The sequence below is a fragment of the Cygnus olor genome, chromosome 11 (genome assembly GCF_009769625.2).
Source record: "Cygnus olor isolate bCygOlo1 chromosome 11, bCygOlo1.pri.v2, whole genome shotgun sequence".
NCBI lineage: Eukaryota > Metazoa > Chordata > Aves > Anseriformes > Anatidae > Cygnus > Cygnus olor.
This window is the reverse complement of record NC_049179.1, coordinates 568,765-587,805: the sequence shown is the minus strand read 5'-3', so window position 1 is coordinate 587,805 and position 19,041 is coordinate 568,765. Positions and strand designations below refer to the sequence as shown.

Here is a 19,041-nt window from a genome sequence, read left to right as displayed (position 1 = left end):
GTATGGCATTTTGACTTATGTTTATGATGATTCTTTCCATTAACTTCAACACATTTTAGATTTGCACCTATTATAGCTTAAAGGAGAAAATTTATCTGCTACTAAAAAAATCACTGCCTTTTGCTACCAAACTCATAGTCAACTTCTACACTTTCTGCAATCATTAATATCCAATTCCCTTCAAAGCGATTCAGATGTTTACTTTAGAAAAAGAACTTTGTCTTACATGCATTAATTACATTATTTTTACAGTATATTTGTTACAAGAGCTTTAATATTAAAAAGAAGTTACATTTTAAAAATACTGAAATCAACCATTTCAGCTGAAGAGTTCCAAAAATCTCCCTTACCGGTACACGTCCTGTGGTCTGGCATGAGTGCAAAGCCTTGTTTACAGCTACATTCATAGCTGCCCTCGGAGTTTGTACAGAAGTTCTCACAGCCACCATTCATTATGCTGCACTCATCAATATCTAAAATTGAGAAAATTACAGTTAATACCCATAGTATCTTTTACTTTAAAACACATTTCACAGACATACTTGGAGTTAGCTTTCCAGAACAGCATCAATCCAGCCTCTACACTTGCTTTTGCACACTCCTTGAAGATACAAGTGTTTGCAAATACAGGCATTAGGAAGAATGTTGGGCAAACCAGGAAGGAAAAGAGATGACATTCTCTTTACATACAAAATTTTACATATAATTTATATAAAAATACCAATGTTGGGTTACCACACCATCATTAAACCATACCAAAAGTTTGTTGCCTTAAGAAAAAAAAATCTACTAGGCAGAATTAAAGCCAGTGGATTTTTGCATGCATTTCCACTACACAATAAAATATACGCAAAGAAAAGAGTGCACAATAGATGACTTAAGCTAAATGTTATTTACAAAATGTTGCTTTAAGAAAGCAGTTACAGAAAAGAACCTATATTTGAGACAACCGCAGATCAAATAAGGAAAAAAATTTCAGTTGAGACACTTGATTGTACTTCACGTCTCTCAGGAATGCAGATTTTAAATAAAATGTAGAACTCAGGAATTAACAAGGTATCCCCTCTTCACAATCAAAATCTGAAGTCTTAAGACATTTAAAAAAGCATGCTATTTTATGCATTGTGATTGATTTATGAGAGAAAATAAGCTATTACAGTTAACTGTAGCACTGCTGTAATTTCACTCCTCTCAAGCAATGGATGTGCACATCTTACTTTTTCTGCATACTATTCTGACACACTGTTATATTTTTTGAATCACAGTTAAAAATGTCTTTACACAGCTACAAATATCTTCCCTACTCACTAGACTTCTTGTGTAGACTTTGTCCTTACCAACACAGTATAACTTGTCAGGTGTGGACTGATATCCAGGGTTGCAAGCACATTGATATTTTCCAATCAGGTTGACACAATGTCCATTTCGGCACAAGTTGGTGCTTAGATCACATTCATTAATGTCTGTTGCAAAAGAAAAAGACAAACACATTTTTATGTCTGTATGGAAATGAAACTATTGCAAACACAATACATGCTACCACAGTAAAAAATTAGTATAAAGAGCTAGCTGTGCACAGTATCGATTTTGTCTCCATATCTCACCTATACATGCAGAAATATTTGGTGATATCTGATGGCCTGGAGGACAATCACACCGAAAACTTCCCTCTGTGTTGAGGCAGGTTCCACCTCGGCAGAGAAGGGGGTTGCGCTGACACTCATCGATGTCTGTGAGAAGGGAAAGCACATCACCACAGGGATCAGCACTGCCAAAGCACCAACCCTGGCAATGCCCCAGCAGCAGCCCTAACAATGCCCCAGCATTGTTCCTCTCGTGAGCATACCTACACATCTCCTCCTTACCCAACGCCTTTCCAGGTGCTGACCCTGCTACTCTCCCCAGGGGTCCAAGAGACGTGTTAAGACAAGGCATGGGACTGCTCCACACACCGTACTCACACAGCCCCTGTATGCCACCTCCTACTCCCCTCACTGACACGTGTGCCAGGGGAGGTGATCACTGCAGACCAAGAAAAATTTTCCTCTGTCCTGACCGCGTCCACCTGTCCCCTTAGTCTTCTTCCCCTCCCAGTTCCATCAGCCCAGATTGATGCTGGAGCCTTTGCTACAGCTAGTCATTCCTTAAATCTGCTTTAACTTCAGAGTTCAGGATTGTATCCCACTCACCAGACTGTGGGGATAAATTTAACCTCCTAAAATCCTGAGCCTTGCACATTTATGCTTTGGCATCCTACAGAAATAGGAAATTCGTGTTTGGGGTGGAAACCAAATTAAAGCAAGCTTTAATAAGACTCAAAAACGAGAGAGATCTAAATCAAGGCACAATCAGGCCTTTAAAATAACCTGATTGCTTCACAAAAATAAAACATACGTAGAATACTACTGCACATCTACGGTCTTTAAAAACATACCCATGCAGTTTTTCATCATCATAAATCCACTTTCATAGCCTTCAAAACATTCACATTCAAAGTCCCCAGGAGTATTGACACAGATGCCTTGGCCACAAAGATCAGGAGAGATGCGGCATTCATCAATATCTGTAACACGAAAAGAACACTCACAGTATTTTCGAAGTAGTCCAGCTTTTCCTTTTCCAAATCAAAGTTATGAGAGATGTCTATGCAGTTTACCTGTGCAATTCCTCTCTTCAGAATCAAGGGCAAATCCACTATCACATCTACACTTGAAACTGCCAATGGTGTTTCTGCATTTTCCATGGGTACAAAGGCTGGGGACCATTTTACATTCATTGATATCTAAAAATGAAACAGATTAGGCATTTGATTGTCAAGTGAGCTAGCAAAATGTCCAAAAACTTCAAGAAGGACAGGTTAGTAAAAATGTAAATTCTGCAATAAGAAGCCAACCGCAATTTATACATGCAACCTTTCATCACCTCTCTCAATGTAAGAACAAGCATTCATAAGCAAATATATTATCTTTAACAACAGACTTTGGAAGAGCTTTACAGAGAGGTAAGTATCCTTTATTTCACAGAATCTGTAGTGTAACTAAGGTGCTAAGGAAGACCTCTGTTCAGTGCAAGGGTATTCAAGCACTGCATAGACTTCATGCTTCTTGTCCTCAAAGAGGGAATGTCTGAGAAAGAGGGGAAAGGTCATGCAAGAGCATGATGATGTATTCTCTTAAAAAAGCCACATTTCTCACTCCCTGTGCACAGATTTAATGATAAGGATTTATGATATTATCCATTCATACAAAAACTGCACCAGAGATCATTCTTTCATGTGATAGTTCTCTCTTCTTTTGGGAAACTTGTCGGCCATACTACATAAACCGATAGTGCCTTCCACCTAACCACGAATACAGACACTATGCAGTAGAATCGCATATAGCACTTTTTGCCATAAAAGGGTATTGTCTTACTCTTCCTTTGTCCTACAGGATCTAATTGCAGCTCACTGAAGGAGACATTGATTTGAATGGATGGAAGATCAAACCTACAAGGGCAAAGGAAGCTTCCAAAAGAACCACTGCTAGTGGTTCTATCTGCTAGTTTCTGAGAAAAAAATGTGACTTTTGTGAGTCACAGAACATATAAGTATAAATAACAGCATCTCTCACTTCTTTATGGATAATTAATGGCTTAGCAAATGTTTATAAAGCTAAGACTGAAACTATTAACAACAATTGTCATTCACATATATTTTCCTATCCTTTAAAACTTCAAAATATTTAGGTTTTGGTAACTGGCTTTTTTTAAACATATTCACATTCAGTTGTGCTTCTGATATTGTCTAGCTTAATCCCACTGGTAACCCTGCAAAGATGGCTTTCAACACATGACGCCAGGGTGTCACTGTGTGATTCCCATTAATGCTGGAAGTTTACCAAGCACAATCATAACAAGACTAAGTTTACAGTAAATGCAATTCTGCTCACTTAAGTTATCATGCTGGAAACATTTTTTCTCTATTTCTAGTGGCTCCACAAGAAATTACCAAAATTTTTCACCCTCCCTTGCTTGCTCCACAGTAAAACTGAAGTTCCCATACCCTGCACAGGTAAGAAAGACTTTGCTCTCAGAACATGTCCAAAGCTAACTGCGCAGTTAGTTCCAGTTTCTTGTATTATGAGGTGCCAGGTTTTCAAAACTATTCCATCAGCCAGAGATGCCATTAGACGCATCACAGGAGGCACAGTCATGCACAATTTAACCTCTCTAGTACAGAAAGAGATTTAGTATTTTGAGGCTACAGTATAATATAGTATTTAATGGTCTGTGACACAGACTAAACGATCTTATGTTTTATTCTGGCCTTACTTTCCACGAAATCTAATGGGATTTGCAAATGTGCCTCAAGGCGACTGAAGTGCCTAACTACTACTGAAATTTTCAAACCCCCAGGAATTGACCAAGAGAAGAGTAAAAGGAAAAGGCAGCAGAACTTGGAAGCAAAGAACCACAAACACATCAGATACCTTTAGAAAAAGGTTTCCCAGTAATCTCTATCTTCGTAGAGAATCCAGATCCTCTGGGACAAAGAGCTTCGAATTCTGGCGATCCCTTCAGAGGACATTCCTCACACTCAAAGCCCCATGCTGCCCCCACAGAACAGCAGCAAGCATCCATTCGATGTCGGCCTGGTATTTGTAAAGTGCATTGCTCATCTTCATGCTGCAGGTAGCAACTCTCCAAGCGAATGTCTGTTGGCCAATTGAACAACATGTTGAGAGAGAAAAAGAAAATTTAGTTCACTGCAGAGGAATCTCCAGAATCCCTTCTCAAGAGAGTTTGCTCTGTGCTTTTGAGGACTCATGGGGCATACCAACCCTACTGCACAGCTCCTAACAGCAAAATATGAACACTAAACTTGAAAATTAACAACTGAAATAAGTTTAATGTTTTCCCTAAAATGGTGCTCAACACTTGAAATACATTTAGGCTCAGAAAAGGGTTTTAAGCATTTCAGCTTACCATACCTATGTAAGGTATGGTAAACCTTTAATCAATACAAGCTATTCCTCGTTCTGAGACAAATCTTAGGCATTTACTGTTATAAAGGGACGGAGGTGCTTTGTATGGACTGCATACAAAACTTTGATATTCTGTTACACTCCCCATTAATGCGTACACTGTGGCTACCAACACCACAGCTCTCCTCAGAAGCCTTGGTCCTGGCAACAGTGGTCCCAACACCACCCCCCTTCCAACCTTGGTGGGACTGACGATGAAGAGTGCTAGGGGCATGGATGAGCTGTAGGGATTTGTCAGATGAACAATTTGGAACCAAATCTATGCCATTCACCAGCCAGCAGATGGTGATGGGCTTTAGATATTACCACTGGAATCTGTTCATATTCCAGTTGAACAGAGTTCATGTCCTTGATCGATTCCACTTGAAAATGACATATGTGGACAAAAATAATTTTCCTTATTTGTAAGAAAACATGCAGCATAAATCTATTTTCTCAGTACATAGATTTGCTTTTCCCTAGTAGATCTGTAAATGGAATTAATACCTACCAAGACACGTCCGTCCAGAAGCATCTAAAGTCATTCCACTGGGGCACTGGCAAACAAACGATCCCAAGGTATTGACACACTGCCCATTGGTACAGACTCCAGGAAACACCTCACATTCGTTTACATCTATTTCCAATGAAAGTGTGAATAAATGTAATCACTAGCATGCTAAACATTAACAGGTCAGAAAAAATATTAACATTCTAATGTTTGTGTTTTAGGATAAAATACAAAGCCACAACAGTTTATATGGCCTGACAAAACTGCAAATATTTAGGATTTCCTATGCAAGTCAGCCAGAATCAATTAATTACAAACAAAAGTTGATGATTAGGAATATTACATGTTGTTATTTGCTGCTCCTATGAATACTGAAATCCAACTCTAAAATAACTAAAAAACATACACACTCATCCCCAAAAAAGAAGAAAAATATTTTCAAATATTACCAATTTTCATATTTATTGTTATTTGTCACTTTTGGGAAAGGATAATTTTATTATCTGTGTTAGCATGGCCTGAGCATAAATAAATGTTTAGCAATCTAAGCATGGGGTCCTCCCATCAGTGTCCTTTGTGAAAACCACATGCTTCACAACTGCCTCTATAAAAAAGCCTCCAACATTAAACATGACCCAAGATGAAGCATAACAATTTTTAAGACAGGAGAGGATAAGAACAAGGAATCAGAAAGGAACGACTGGTCTACAGCTGAACACTCATGTATAGAGAGTAATCAAGAAGTGGGTGGGTAGGACTCACTCATCTTCCAGACAAATCTAGTGTGAACAGAGTCTGTGCAACACTCTGACTGCATGGTGCAGGGTAGAGGATGCATGTGGAAGGGACATCAGTGGCCTCTGCCCTTGACTAGATATTATAGCTAAAAGGCCCACATCAACTAGGAGGCAGGAAGTAAAGCCAACAGACTATCTGAAACCACTGAAACACAGATCACAGCCTGTGAACAATATTTCAGCTGACAACTCCAGGGCTCACCCGTAAACTCGAGGAACGCTGCCAATTTAGTTTGCTTATTTCCTTGCACAAGGCCCGTTACTAATTTTACATGGACTATGTATGGGAGAACTATCACCTTTTACGAACAAAACTTACTCTCTTGCCCTGTCTCTCACTTGCCAGTAAATTTCCCTGAGCTCTTCCCTTGTCTTGAAAAATGCTTACATTGGTTGAAACCCAAATACCGCTTTAGTATGTTAAAACCAGGGGAAAGTACTCAGAAGAATCTGGGACTATCCAGGTCCCACTGAAATCAGAAAGATTAAAGCATGTAATAGATGTAATCCAAAGTGCTGGTAAAGGAAATGCTGAAAACAGTTATGTCTACATCTTGGAAGGATAAACTTTCCATCCCAGCAGTGTTGAAAATGTTCTAAGACTTTCCTTGTGAATAGAGAAAGGTGGGGCCACTTTTTTTTTTTTTTCCTTTTCTTTCACTTACACACTCCAAGAAGTGTTGCTGAGGTCAGATAAGTTGTGTACAGTGGGTCTGCAGCACGGACGTGCCAAAGTATTCAGTCATCATTTGGAAAGCAAAGAATATGTGTGAGGGTGTTCCTCTTTCTTTTTTGTTGTTGTTTTGTTTTCTTTTTTGTTAAGGAAAAAAAATGTTTCTTTATGGAAGCTACATATGGGAGTAATTTTTAAAAAATATTTTAACTGCAGTGTCATGTCAGATGTTGTCAGTCAGGATGACCCACAGCAGTTTGAGACTCTCTGAGCTTCTGCATATTATGGAAATATGCAGTACTTTGCCAGGGGTTCAAATCAATTCAGATGAAGATGAAATAGGGTGGGACCTTCAATTCTCACAGAATAGTATAGAGTCATCTCATACTGAGCAAAAAGCTACACATTTAAAAAATGTTCAGCCTGTTCTTTAACCAAAGTTTAACTGTGTCCTGATGCCCATTTTTTATAAGACAATAACTATGCTTTGGAACATTTCTGATTTAATATAATGTTACATGGAAGAAAGCCAAGGTTAAGAAAAAAAGCTTTCATTTGAAATACAGTCTTTAAACATTCTTTTCTACAGCATAGTAATGGCTTTGCATACCACTGTATCAATAATGCCATGTTTTATTGCATATTTTGCCTGAATAGGTTACTCAGTTAATAGTATTTGAAGAGAGAACCATCTCCTTATACTCATAGATACTGTATTTTCAAGTGTGTACTTTGAGATAAACTATATGTAGGAATGTTAAAAAAACTGAAAACAATTTCAACCCTGACATAACTTTAATGAAGTCAATGGAACTATACGAGGTAAGAATTTGGCATAATGTTCCTCTACGCTAAATTAACTGCTTAACTCAAAACACTGGCGTTTTTTTTCATTCAAGCTCTGATTTATGTTAAGGCAACAATAAATACCTTCACATAATGTTCCTCTTATTCTTGAATATCCCTTTTGGCATATTGGGTCTGTAAAACAAACAAAAATGAACTTTTAGAATGGTACAGTACAAAACTCACTGTTAACCTCTTGTGCAAAAATGATCATGTGAAATATTACATCGAGTTTATTGCTGTGAGAGGTCTGAGTACTTAGACAATATCTCAGTATTTTCTGAAAAATAAGGAGACAAGATGGGGCAACTACATAAACTATGTAAAGTGTCAGCCATTATCCTCTTTTACCTCCAACATGTCTTAGCTAGCTAACCACAAAGCGGTTATATTATTCCTGCTTTATTCAAACCAATTAATTCATTTAATCTGGTCTCAGCATATTACAGCTCTATTTATCACTGATAGATGAGGATGAATTCTGCTAAGTTATAAAGGATGAATTAATTGATGACTTGAGCAAACTAGCAGCTTTCAGTGTGTCTAAGTATCAACCCATACACATTTGTGCAATCATCATCTCATCCCTAGGTTCCCAGCTCATTCCACAGTTCAGTCAAACAAATTGTGATGAAGTGAATGTGCAGACACCTCAACTCACTGCTTGATCAACCATATGATTCTCTAGATAATCAGTTAATCTACAGAGTATAATAACAAGGGCTACTCCCTCTCCTCCCTCCATTACCACACCAAAGATCCATTTGTTGCAAACATTTTCTTGGGAGCTCTGGGGAACTTGCATCAATTGCTACATCGTTAAGAACTTTAGATCACTTATTATGACAAACCATGCTAAAGTAATGCTGCAAGTTACAGACTGTAGGTGTGGTCCCTTCCTTTAAGAATTTAATTTTGTAAAATGTTTACTATAAAAGCCAATGTTAGAGCCTTCTATAATTACATGCCACCTCTCAATATTAAGTCATCCCTTTTTCAGACTGAATAAGGAATAAGTTTTGTACAAGAGAAACAGTAAAGTTATTTATCTGGCCTGTGGCCAAAGTTCTATGACAATAATGTGGACCAGCCTCATAACAAGGAAAAATCCTAGGTTCCTGAGGATATATACTATTTGTTACACTATGCCACCTTCTCAAAATAAAGCAAGGCTATAGAAGACAAAGAACAGTTTCCCTGTCTTCTAAAACTTTATGGATTAATTGAGAATAAAACCAGTCTTACTACCTTATTTTATTTATTTATTTAATGTGGCACTGGTGCCTAGATGGCCATCATCCTTGTTCTAGGCACTAAAGGGTTATGCCAAGGATTTCATAGCTAGATGGTTTAAACAAGCTTGCCTTTTTAAGCTTATTCCCTTGCTTGGAATGTTACATTATTCATGAATTCAAGTAAGATGGGAAGGCTCTTGTAATGTCACATCTGTGAGGTACAAGAGCTGTGAATGAGAATTTTAAGAGAATAAATGAAGAGTGTTACCTCGTTCACACGGTGTACATGGGCTACCCCAAGCAGCACCTAGTGAGGAACAGCACTGGGACTTCAGAGTTGCTCCATTTATATTTATTTCACATCTTCCATCAACTATGTTCTGCCAACAGGTACCCTTAACAGTTTCTGTTAGGAAAAAAACAAGGTATTGTCATGCAGATTGTTTAGAATTATACATGAATATATTTGAAAATACATCTCAATTTAACCATGAAAAAGAATCATCCTTTCATTCTAACTCACCACATCAGATCTGAATTTATTTTAAAAGATCTTAATTTATCCTTCTCTATGCTGAAGTACAGCCTGTAATCATCCCAGCAAAGAGCCCTTGCAAGTCCTAATTTATGCTTATTAACCTTAACATATCGGAATATCTCAACACCATTCAAGACCTGAGTCGCCATAATTTTTTTTTATGATTCAGATCTGAGGCACATGCAGAACGGGGTAGATATGAACCTCTTCTAGATCCTCCATTAATCTATAAGATACTTCAGTCTGGACATCTGATCTTCCCATCTAGGAAGCGGCAGGAGACAGCTGAGGACCACCCAGAACCATAGCTCCATAATTTTCCTTGGTGACTAGGCAACAGCTATAAATTATTGTCACTCCAGAACAACTCGGGGATAAATTATGAGCCCACATAGTATATGAGTCACAGCATTGTCTGTGTCTGCTCTAGAGCTAGTCTGGACTGAACACAACTTACCTATGCTCCATCTCAAATCAAAAAGTGGCCTTTCTAGAGAGAAGATCTTAAGGAGCACACGTCCACCCCTCTTGCAGGAGGGCTGAAGTGGGTGAGCATAGTCCTGAAGATCATTCTGATCAGGTCTGATCAATCCCGTGTATGTTAGAAAAATTTTCATCTCTTTCAAATTTGACATGAAAGCACACCATGCTCCTATGTGCTAGTCACACTTTATGTACCCATAGTAATGGTGAAAACAAACACTTTAACATTGTTTCTGGAACATTTTCTACTAAACATATCTACAAAAGTAATTTTAGAGGTTTTTTCTATACTTGGTGTACACTGCTTTTATGTCATTGGACATTTTCTACCAGCAAACATAAATTTTTCAGAAAAATAAATACCTATGCAGATAGTTCTTGTTGTATCCAAAGTACTTTCAGGAGAACATTCACAAGCAAAAGAGCCTGGTGTGTTTTTGCATACCCCATTAACGCAGGGGTTAGATTCACACTCGTCAATATCTAGAAGAGAAACACACTGCTATTAGTGCCAGGAAACATTAACAAAAATACATATAGCCTTTTTCAGCTTGGGTAAAAATGGAAGCAGCTTTCCTCATGATAGGTTTTCCTCATATTTTGTGTTTCAGTTATATAGTTCTTCACAGCAGGCTAATGATGCATGTGCCCTAAAGACACACTAACACATGAGAGCATTAAAACATTGAACTCAGCAGAAGCACCTCATTTTTCTGTGACATCCAGCTACTATCCTGTTTTGAGTTGGTAGACTGTGTTAAGTGATTTGATGCACATCCTGCCTGCGGCTCAAAAAGGATTCACACAAGGACCCATCTAGCTTTTTGTTCTCCAGATGAGAGAAAAGATTTGTAAAACCTGGTGGTTTTCACATTTTTTTCACTCCTGGCACAGTGCAGGCCCGCTGGTGGTAGCCAATAAGGAGAATGCTAGTGCAGACCTGATCTAGGCTATTCCACAAGGTTACATAAAACTTCGTTTTTGTCTCTCCTCTTTCCCTTCCTTTCCCATATTATTTCCCTATGATTGTTTTGTGTTTTTTGCTTTTTTTTTCCCTCTCAAGTTCTACATGTTATATCCTTATCAAGATTCAAAGTATTTCTGACACAACCCCAAAAAAATCTCTGTGAATCAAACTAAAATAAAATGAAGTGCCTTTGCAATTACCTTCACATGTTTTTAGGTCTGGCGTGTATACAAATCCTTTGGGACAAGTGCAGGTGAAACTCCCAGGCGTATTTCTGCATTGCCCGTTGTCACAAAGCAGCATGTTCAGTGCACATTCATCAATGTCTGTAATGAAAATTAACATTTTTTTACGAAAGGAAACATTCCTGGACTGGAAGCCAAGACAAAATTCCCCTCCTCACAGCCACATTTTATTACATTTTGTGTATGTGGAGACAAGGAAATAAAAGGGAGACAGAGAATACTCATACACATGCCTTGCACTGTTTTCCAAAAACACTAAATAGATTTCTAGACTTTTTAGTAAACAACAGACTTGGAATTATTTTAAATGGAAATGAGCACTCCAATACTGAAGACCCCACTTCCTTCACCTTCCTTCTTCATGAAAACTTGTTAAAATAATGGAAACAATAAGTTATATGAATTCAAACCACACAAATATTACCTAGAGAAAAAATGTTTTTGTTTTGCTTTTAAATTTGCCCCAAAAAGCTTCTTTGTTGAGCTTTTCCCGTGCTTTACTATTTAGGAGGCTATTTTGCTTTCATAAGTGCTCATACTTTCCTTCTACATGAATTCATAATATGTGACAGCCACAGCACTGTTTAAAATAAAGCTGGGAATCACATTTTTGTCTTGCCTTTATTGTGGAATAGCTCTATGCAGTCTCTTGATTCCCTGAACAACAGCCCCCACACTCATGAAAAAAAATGAGATGATTGGTTTGGAGAGATTTGCTGGTCATCCTGGTCCTTAAATCACCATTTTTCCAAGTCTGCTCTGACTGTCTTAGATGTTATGGTTAATAAGGCCAATGTGAGTCTACGCTTGTTTCAGAGCTGAAAATTTTCAATAGAAATGCCAGTGCGAAATTTCAAGAGCCCTTAGGGAATCTTTGGAAGAGCTGTGGTCATGAGAGAGAAGTTGCAAGAAGGTGGCAATGGGCCATGAATGGCAGGTGAAGATCAGGAGAGACTCGCAGACAGGAACAATTGGCTAAGTCAGAGAGGCCTCAGAAAGTGTTGAGAGAAGATGGGAAAACTCAGAGGGTCAGCTCAGCAGCTGGGAACAGAAGAAGTGCTAGGAAAAGCAGGGAGATTTGCAGAATAAAGCAGACCATGTGGGAAGCTTCACAGGAGTTCAGAAAAATTGAGAGAGGGCCAGGTAGAACATTATGGAGGAATGGGAAACAGCTGTGATAGAGCATGGATGTGGGCTGCAGCAGGGTGGGCTGGGGAGCAGCTGGAAAAGTCACAGACGGATGGGGAGAAGAGAAGGGATGCCATAAGCTAGAGGCAGACTGAAATGGGACATGGATAATCAAAGCCAAAGCAGCAAATGGGAAAATGGGATAAATTACATCATGACTTTTATCAAAGATCAACTCAGATTTTTTTATTTTTTTTAACAAGATAGTGGATAGTTTAGACTGGAATAACAGAGATGACTTAAGCTATTTAGATTTAAATAGAGAATACAGAACCAAAATAAAATTATTATGTAAGCTGAAGATAACAGGAAGGAACTTTTGAACTTTAAGGTGGATTCAGATCTGGCTGAAGGAGAGATTACAGTAGGTTATATTAAAAAAGAGAGTCATCACAATGGAGAGATGATATTAGCAATGTTTTTCAAGGATAAGTCATGGTTCTATTCATTGCCATGTAGAAATAAAAAATGAATTGCATCAAAAACTATGGACAACACTACACTGGAAGTTATTGCTAACACAGACAATCATGCAATTCTTTCAATCGTGCAATTCAATTAAGCTTGACAATGTGAGTAAGAAAAATAAAATACAATCACCAACGTTTGAAAACTTAGGGGCCAGTAACAATAACATGCTTTAAAACAGAACCCATAAACTGAAGGCAATAGAGGAGAGAGAGCTCTGAGTGTATCTTCCAGTTAGAGGCTGACTTTAATCCCCAAGTATAACGTGTTTTAGAAAAGAGTAATTCACTCCAAAGTCAGTTCAGGTAGGACTTTTCTAGGGGCGATGGAGAAGTGCTGGCACCACTGTTTAAGACACTGGTTGGACCTCATCAGAAGACTGTATAATGGTTGGATCAGTTGTATGCAATACAAAGCTGTAGTCTTTGCTTTTATGAAATGACCAAAATCATTAATTTGGATAGTCGTTTAGGCAACAGAGTTTGAGAAAGGATACGATGATTGTTTAGAAATACTTTGGGGATAAGTGCTGACATGGTGCTATGTCAAAGGATAATATTAGTACAACATCAGCTGGTCATAAAATGGTCACAAATTTTAACAAGAACCTAGAAGAAATCTGTAACCAATTGTATAAAGACATTCTGGAACAATGCACCAATGCAGGAGTGGAAGAAAGGAATTTGAAAGTTTTTAAGTAATGTGCTTTTGATGGTTCTGTTAAGTGGAACAAGAGAATTAACAGAACTAAAATTTCTAATAGGAGTCTGTAGGTATCTGCCCTTTTTTTTTTTAACATCCTTGACAGCATGAGAAGAGGCTGAACTACTATTTATTTGAATTCTTTTAATCTCATACTGCAGTGCTTCTGTTGTTATTCCTGTAGAGGTGACCAATTTATTTCACTTTTTCTGTGATGAAAAATTTGGCTTTTTTTTTTTTTTTTCACTTGCACAGCACAGGAAATAAGCCATAGCTAGAGAAAGCATACAGAGTCTGCTAGTGCTTTCATCAATTTTCCTGCGTCTGACCAGTAAACTTAGCCCTGTCAGAAAGTTGAAAGGGAATTTTCCCCAAAGTCAGAACTGGTGGAAATCACAGAAGCTTTCTGTAGCATATGGTATACTCATCTTCTTAGGATCTATTATAAGTTTTACATAAATACCCTGCTCTTGGAGGGACCTACCACACTGGTGATCCTAGATCTCTCCCATGGTGCACTGCAATAGCAGGATCCAGCTGCTTTTTATTTGGAGAAACAGCGGTGCCATGGAGCACATATTTAGGGGACTTATCTGAACTGCCAGCAATTCAGGTCATTGGTAGCAATGGTCACTTACACTTTTACACCGGAGGACTTTATAAGCAATGTAAAGCACCAAAGCACCAAAATTAAACCAATAAAATTTAGCAAAAACATCCAGAAGAGCAGCTACTGGATCTGATGAAACACTGAAGAAAATGGCAAAGAAGGATATACACAAGCAAACTTCAAAATGAAAAATAAGACATTTCATACCAATGCAGTTTTTCCCAGTTGAATCCACTTCATACCCAGGATTACAAATACATTTGTATGTTCCATGCAGATTCTCACATCTTCCATTGGGACAGAGATCAGTATCCAGTAAGCACTCATTAATATCTACATAAATGTTAAAAAAAATAAATAAAAACAAAAGTCAATTGTTGAGAACCGTGGGGGTTCCCCCTTTTCATTCTCCAAACTAGAATAAGATATATTTTCGATATCACTAACATTGGCCATTCCGTATTTTTAATCATGTAGTTCTGATTAGCAAATTCACACCTAAATATTCACGTTCAAGACAAAAAAATATCCCTTTTACACTGATTTAAGACCATTTCTAGCCCACAAACATTTTAAAAACTTGCAACTGTAGATACAAACTGGGCTCTTATGTTTATAGATGCACAGGTACTAATAGCACCCCGTATTCATATTCTCTGATTCACAGCATTTCCAGATGTCATCACTCCCAAGAGCATGAACATCCTTCCTTTCTGAATGCTCTTCCCTCTCTACTGGCAGCAATTCTACTAGTGAGTATTGACTGACATAAGGTTTGCAATTTCAGTTGTACAACTACAAATCTGTGATTGTAATCATCTGTTCCTTCTTTGTAATTATCAACCAAGGTCTGTTAGCCAGGTATTTGTGAGTGAGATGAAAATACATGAGCAAGCTCAATGTTCAACATAGCTTTATTCTTCAGGTCAATTTCAATTAAAAAATGTAAATATGACTTACAGATAAGATTTCTAAGTCATGTATGTAATGACACTATTCACAGATTTGCCACTATTCTATAACAGCACTCACATACATTGAATGGCATAAAAAGAGAGGGCACACTGATGAAATGGCATGCTCCACTTATTTTATCCTAAATTCATCTATTCTTCTGTTGCGAACATCCACCTAGATAAGCCCTCCTCCCACTCTTTCCAGCCATCATCCCACCCAGCGTGTCTAACTAATCAAGGATATCACAGTCATGCTTTCAGCCAGAACTTCCATAGTTTGAAACTACATAAGGTGATCTTACCATTTCCTCCTGCTGTCATGCCAGTTCCACTACTGCACAGAGCCTGATATTCAGCTGGAAAAAATATGAAAATACTTACTGGCATACTCTTTCTCAGCTCATTGCTTTCAGCTTCATCATTTACAACACGCCAATTAATTACTCCAATTAAATAACATGCTTTTCAATTCCAAACACATGAATATCCTCCCAATGTTCTGAACCTGTGAAACATTTTAGCAGATTCAGGGTCTGCATCTGCTGATGAAGATGAATGAGTAAAAACTTCAAATGCTGAACCGAGGCATTCAGGAATAGACATGAGCTTCATCATGGCCTTCCTACATAAATAAATCATAACATCTTCACAGCAAGATTCTCCAGTATTCACATGTCCCAGTCCTTGCTCAAAGTGCACACTCAAAGTGATCGAAAAACAGAAAAAGTTTTCCCATAAATCTAGACCATATTTAACTCCATTTAGTAGGAGTGTCTGCAAATCAAGAATCTGCTATCCTTATAAAAAATAAATATGTATCAAATTTTCTCAAATGTTTCAGTGAATGGTGGGTTCAAGTCCTTTTGAGTTCAGACCACTTGACAGAGGAAGCTGAACAACCACATCCACATCAGGACTACCTGTAAACAGATATGTCAGTGTTTTTCAATACAGTTGCTCTTTATGAACAGTCAAAATAGAATCTTAGAACCATAGAATGGTTTGGGTTGGAAGGCACCTTAAAGATCATCTAATTCCAATTCCCCTGCCACGGGAGGGGACACCTCCCACTAGACCAGGTTGCTCAAAGCCCCAACCAACCTGGTCTTAAACACTTCCCAGGGATGGGGAATCCACAATGTCTCTGGGCAACCTGTTCCAGTGCCTCACCACCCTCATAGTAAGGAATTTCTTCTATCTAATCTAAATCTACCCTCTTTTAGTTTAAAGACATTACTCCTTGTAAAATAATTACACTACTGTTAAAAAATATTTTTATATTTACTGAACAGCTGTTTTCTCTTCAAGAAAATCATATGCAAAACACCTCCCAGTCTCATCATAATCAGCAGGTTAATATGAATTCAGAAGGCTGTACACTTAACAGATTTTCTGACTTGTAAAATGAACTGATAAGTGGAATCAGTTGACCCAAAATCAACTGTTACAAAGATATTCTGCATTACACAGTTTACAACGGGACTTTGCAAGAGAAAGGACCTAATCCTGGGCAAACCATATATGTCTACATTGTGCCCAAAGGGATTCAATATCCATGTAGATACACACACAGCACATACTGCTGCTTGAATCAATTAATCACTGCCAACTTATGTGAAAGCAGACCTGCTCTGGACATGCATCAGCACAACTATTATTCTCAAATGGTAGGAACTTCTGCAGAGAGTTTCTGAGGAGAACAGAGCAACAAGTGTCTTCCTTTCAGGAATTCTTTTAAATTTCTCTGATGCAATGCTCCTCTGTAAAAAAAATTTCTCCTTTCCTCTCCAAGTCAACTCCCAAAGAAATGCTGCACTTCACCCTTTGTGAGATGGCTTTTTTTTGTTTTAAACAGCTGAGAAGGTGGGCAAAACAACACAAGAAAAATAGCTTCCACATGTGTAAATGTTCTGTTAAAGTAATTAAAATATAAAACAGAAGTCAATGATACAGAGTCCAACATTTAAATCCAAAGATTTCAACTCTACTGTACAGAAAGAAGGGCCTATTGATATGAACAGAGGCTGCTGGAAAGGCTCCTTCCTATTCTGCTAACATTTCCATGGTGTTTTGCTATTCTAAATAACATGGCACATTATAAAATGGTGGCAGCAAGCTCTTGCTGAAGAGCTCTAATCAGCTCAACAAGCCTAATCTGTTCCAATTGCTCATGTCTCTAATGCTTTTCATAAAGCTATCAGTTAAAACTGAGATTTAAAATACATTTTTGGCCTACAAAGCAGGTACCAAGTTAGTGTGAGATGCTTTAGAACTACTTATCAAATGGCTTATTTGGTTCATATGCAACAACAAATTTGCTGAGTGCAAAGAATCACTTGACCAAGTTGTGCTTCAAACTATCACCCTGCAGTCACCTCCACAAAACCAGAGTCTCTTTATTTACTGGCTTCAGGACAAGGACTGCGTCAGCATACTCTTCTTGGAAGAAGTGCTTGCCTAAAAGCAGATTCTGCCCATGAGAATGATTAGGATTGCTGTCTTGCCAGAGTGCAACTATGTTCCAGGCTACATCGCTTGGTGGGGATTTTGGTGAGAGACTCAAATATTCTCAACCGTCTTAATCGGGCTTTTGTTTTGCCCTGACTATCCAAAGTCTAGTTACTGTATAAACAATTTCAGACCACTGGGGTGATACAGAATTCAGACAGCAAATATGTGACTGACAGGTGTACAAAAGGATTTGAATGCATGAATTACTCAAGATGGTTCCATTAATGATTTGAGATCAAAATTATACTTTTAGTAATCCACATCTATCAAAGTAGGGTTTTGTGTGTGACAATCTGTTTTCATCTGTGTAATGACTTTCAATCAGATATTGGCATTTACTGTTACCCCAAAAAATTCTCTCCTATGCTATTCCAATATTCAAAATAGCAGATTGCTCAAAATACTTAACATGTTGTATGACAACATAATTCTCCGGTTTTTAGATGTGATGTTAACACAAAGCTGTATTTTACCTTCCTAAAAACAGCTTATTGACATAAAGTTTACATTAGAATAAGTACCAGTAAATATTCCATACCTGAATTTTGTGCTGGACAGGGTTGACAAGGCTCCCCAAAGGCATAGTCAGTGCTGGCACAACAACATTCCGATTTTGTAACTGCACCGGTTAATGGTCTCACACATTGCCCTCTCTTGTAGCCACCATAGCACGTGCTTCGCATATGTGTATCTGAAGAAAGAAATCCCTCTTAATCCTATCATTATCAACTATAGTGCCATAAGTTACAACAGCTATTAAATATAGCTTGGTTGTCATAAACACTGTGAAATAGCTGTCAAAACAAAACATTTTTCACCATTTCCCTATGCTTCTCAACCACCTATACCCTCACTGTACTCAGGACAGGAAATTCTTCCTCATGCTCCTTTGAGTTCAGACACACAAACTAGTTACCACATTTAATGACTTAACAAATGAACTACAGAAACTGTTACTATGGGCTCTAAGATGCAGAAAATGTAAATGTGTAATGCATTAGCTTAGAACTCTCTTATTGACCGTATAATGCATTTTAAATTCCCACTTCCTTTGCAACAAAAGTACAGAAACAATTACTATAGCTCTGCTGACCACAGCTACTCTGTCAACTGGGATAAATCAACTACATATCTGAGCAAAATTTAGTGAAAAATCCATATTTTCATGGCTTCTGAATGTTAAAAGAGGTTTCCCTAATGACAATACTTGTGGCACGTTACTGAGATGGCTTTTTAAAGGCAAGTTATAAACTGAGGGACTGGGGGCAAACATTAAAATATCAGAACACCTTATTTTTCTGCATTTTT

At 37.9% G+C, this 19,041-nt stretch overlaps 1 protein-coding gene across 6 annotated transcripts in view; it reads right to left on the bottom strand.

Moving 5' to 3' along the window:
- FBN1 (fibrillin 1) overlaps nucleotides 1–19,041 on the bottom strand; it is a 156,514-nt gene that overhangs the window by 53,897 nt on the left and 83,576 nt on the right. For 5 of the 6 annotated variants that reach the window (XM_040569672.1, XM_040569675.1, XM_040569677.1 and 2 more), the window contains 14 exons: nucleotides 18,272–18,424; nucleotides 15,525–15,578; nucleotides 14,474–14,599; nucleotides 11,254–11,379; nucleotides 10,450–10,569; nucleotides 9,334–9,471; nucleotides 7,915–7,965; nucleotides 5,515–5,640; nucleotides 4,470–4,694; nucleotides 2,657–2,782; nucleotides 2,435–2,563; nucleotides 1,605–1,730; nucleotides 1,338–1,463; nucleotides 351–473 (listed from right to left, as the gene is read on the bottom strand). In XM_040569672.1, the coding sequence (XP_040425606.1) occupies nucleotides 351–473; nucleotides 1,338–1,463; nucleotides 1,605–1,730; nucleotides 2,435–2,563; nucleotides 2,657–2,782; nucleotides 4,470–4,694; nucleotides 5,515–5,640; nucleotides 7,915–7,965; nucleotides 9,334–9,471; nucleotides 10,450–10,569; nucleotides 11,254–11,379; nucleotides 14,474–14,599; nucleotides 15,525–15,578; nucleotides 18,272–18,424 (1,749 nt within the window). The remainder of the gene's footprint in view (nucleotides 1–350; nucleotides 474–1,337; nucleotides 1,464–1,604; nucleotides 1,731–2,434; nucleotides 2,564–2,656; nucleotides 2,783–4,469; nucleotides 4,695–5,514; nucleotides 5,641–7,914; nucleotides 7,966–9,333; nucleotides 9,472–10,449; nucleotides 10,570–11,253; nucleotides 11,380–14,473; nucleotides 14,600–15,524; nucleotides 15,579–18,271; nucleotides 18,425–19,041) is intronic. The other variant, XM_040569674.1, reaches the window with a different exon arrangement.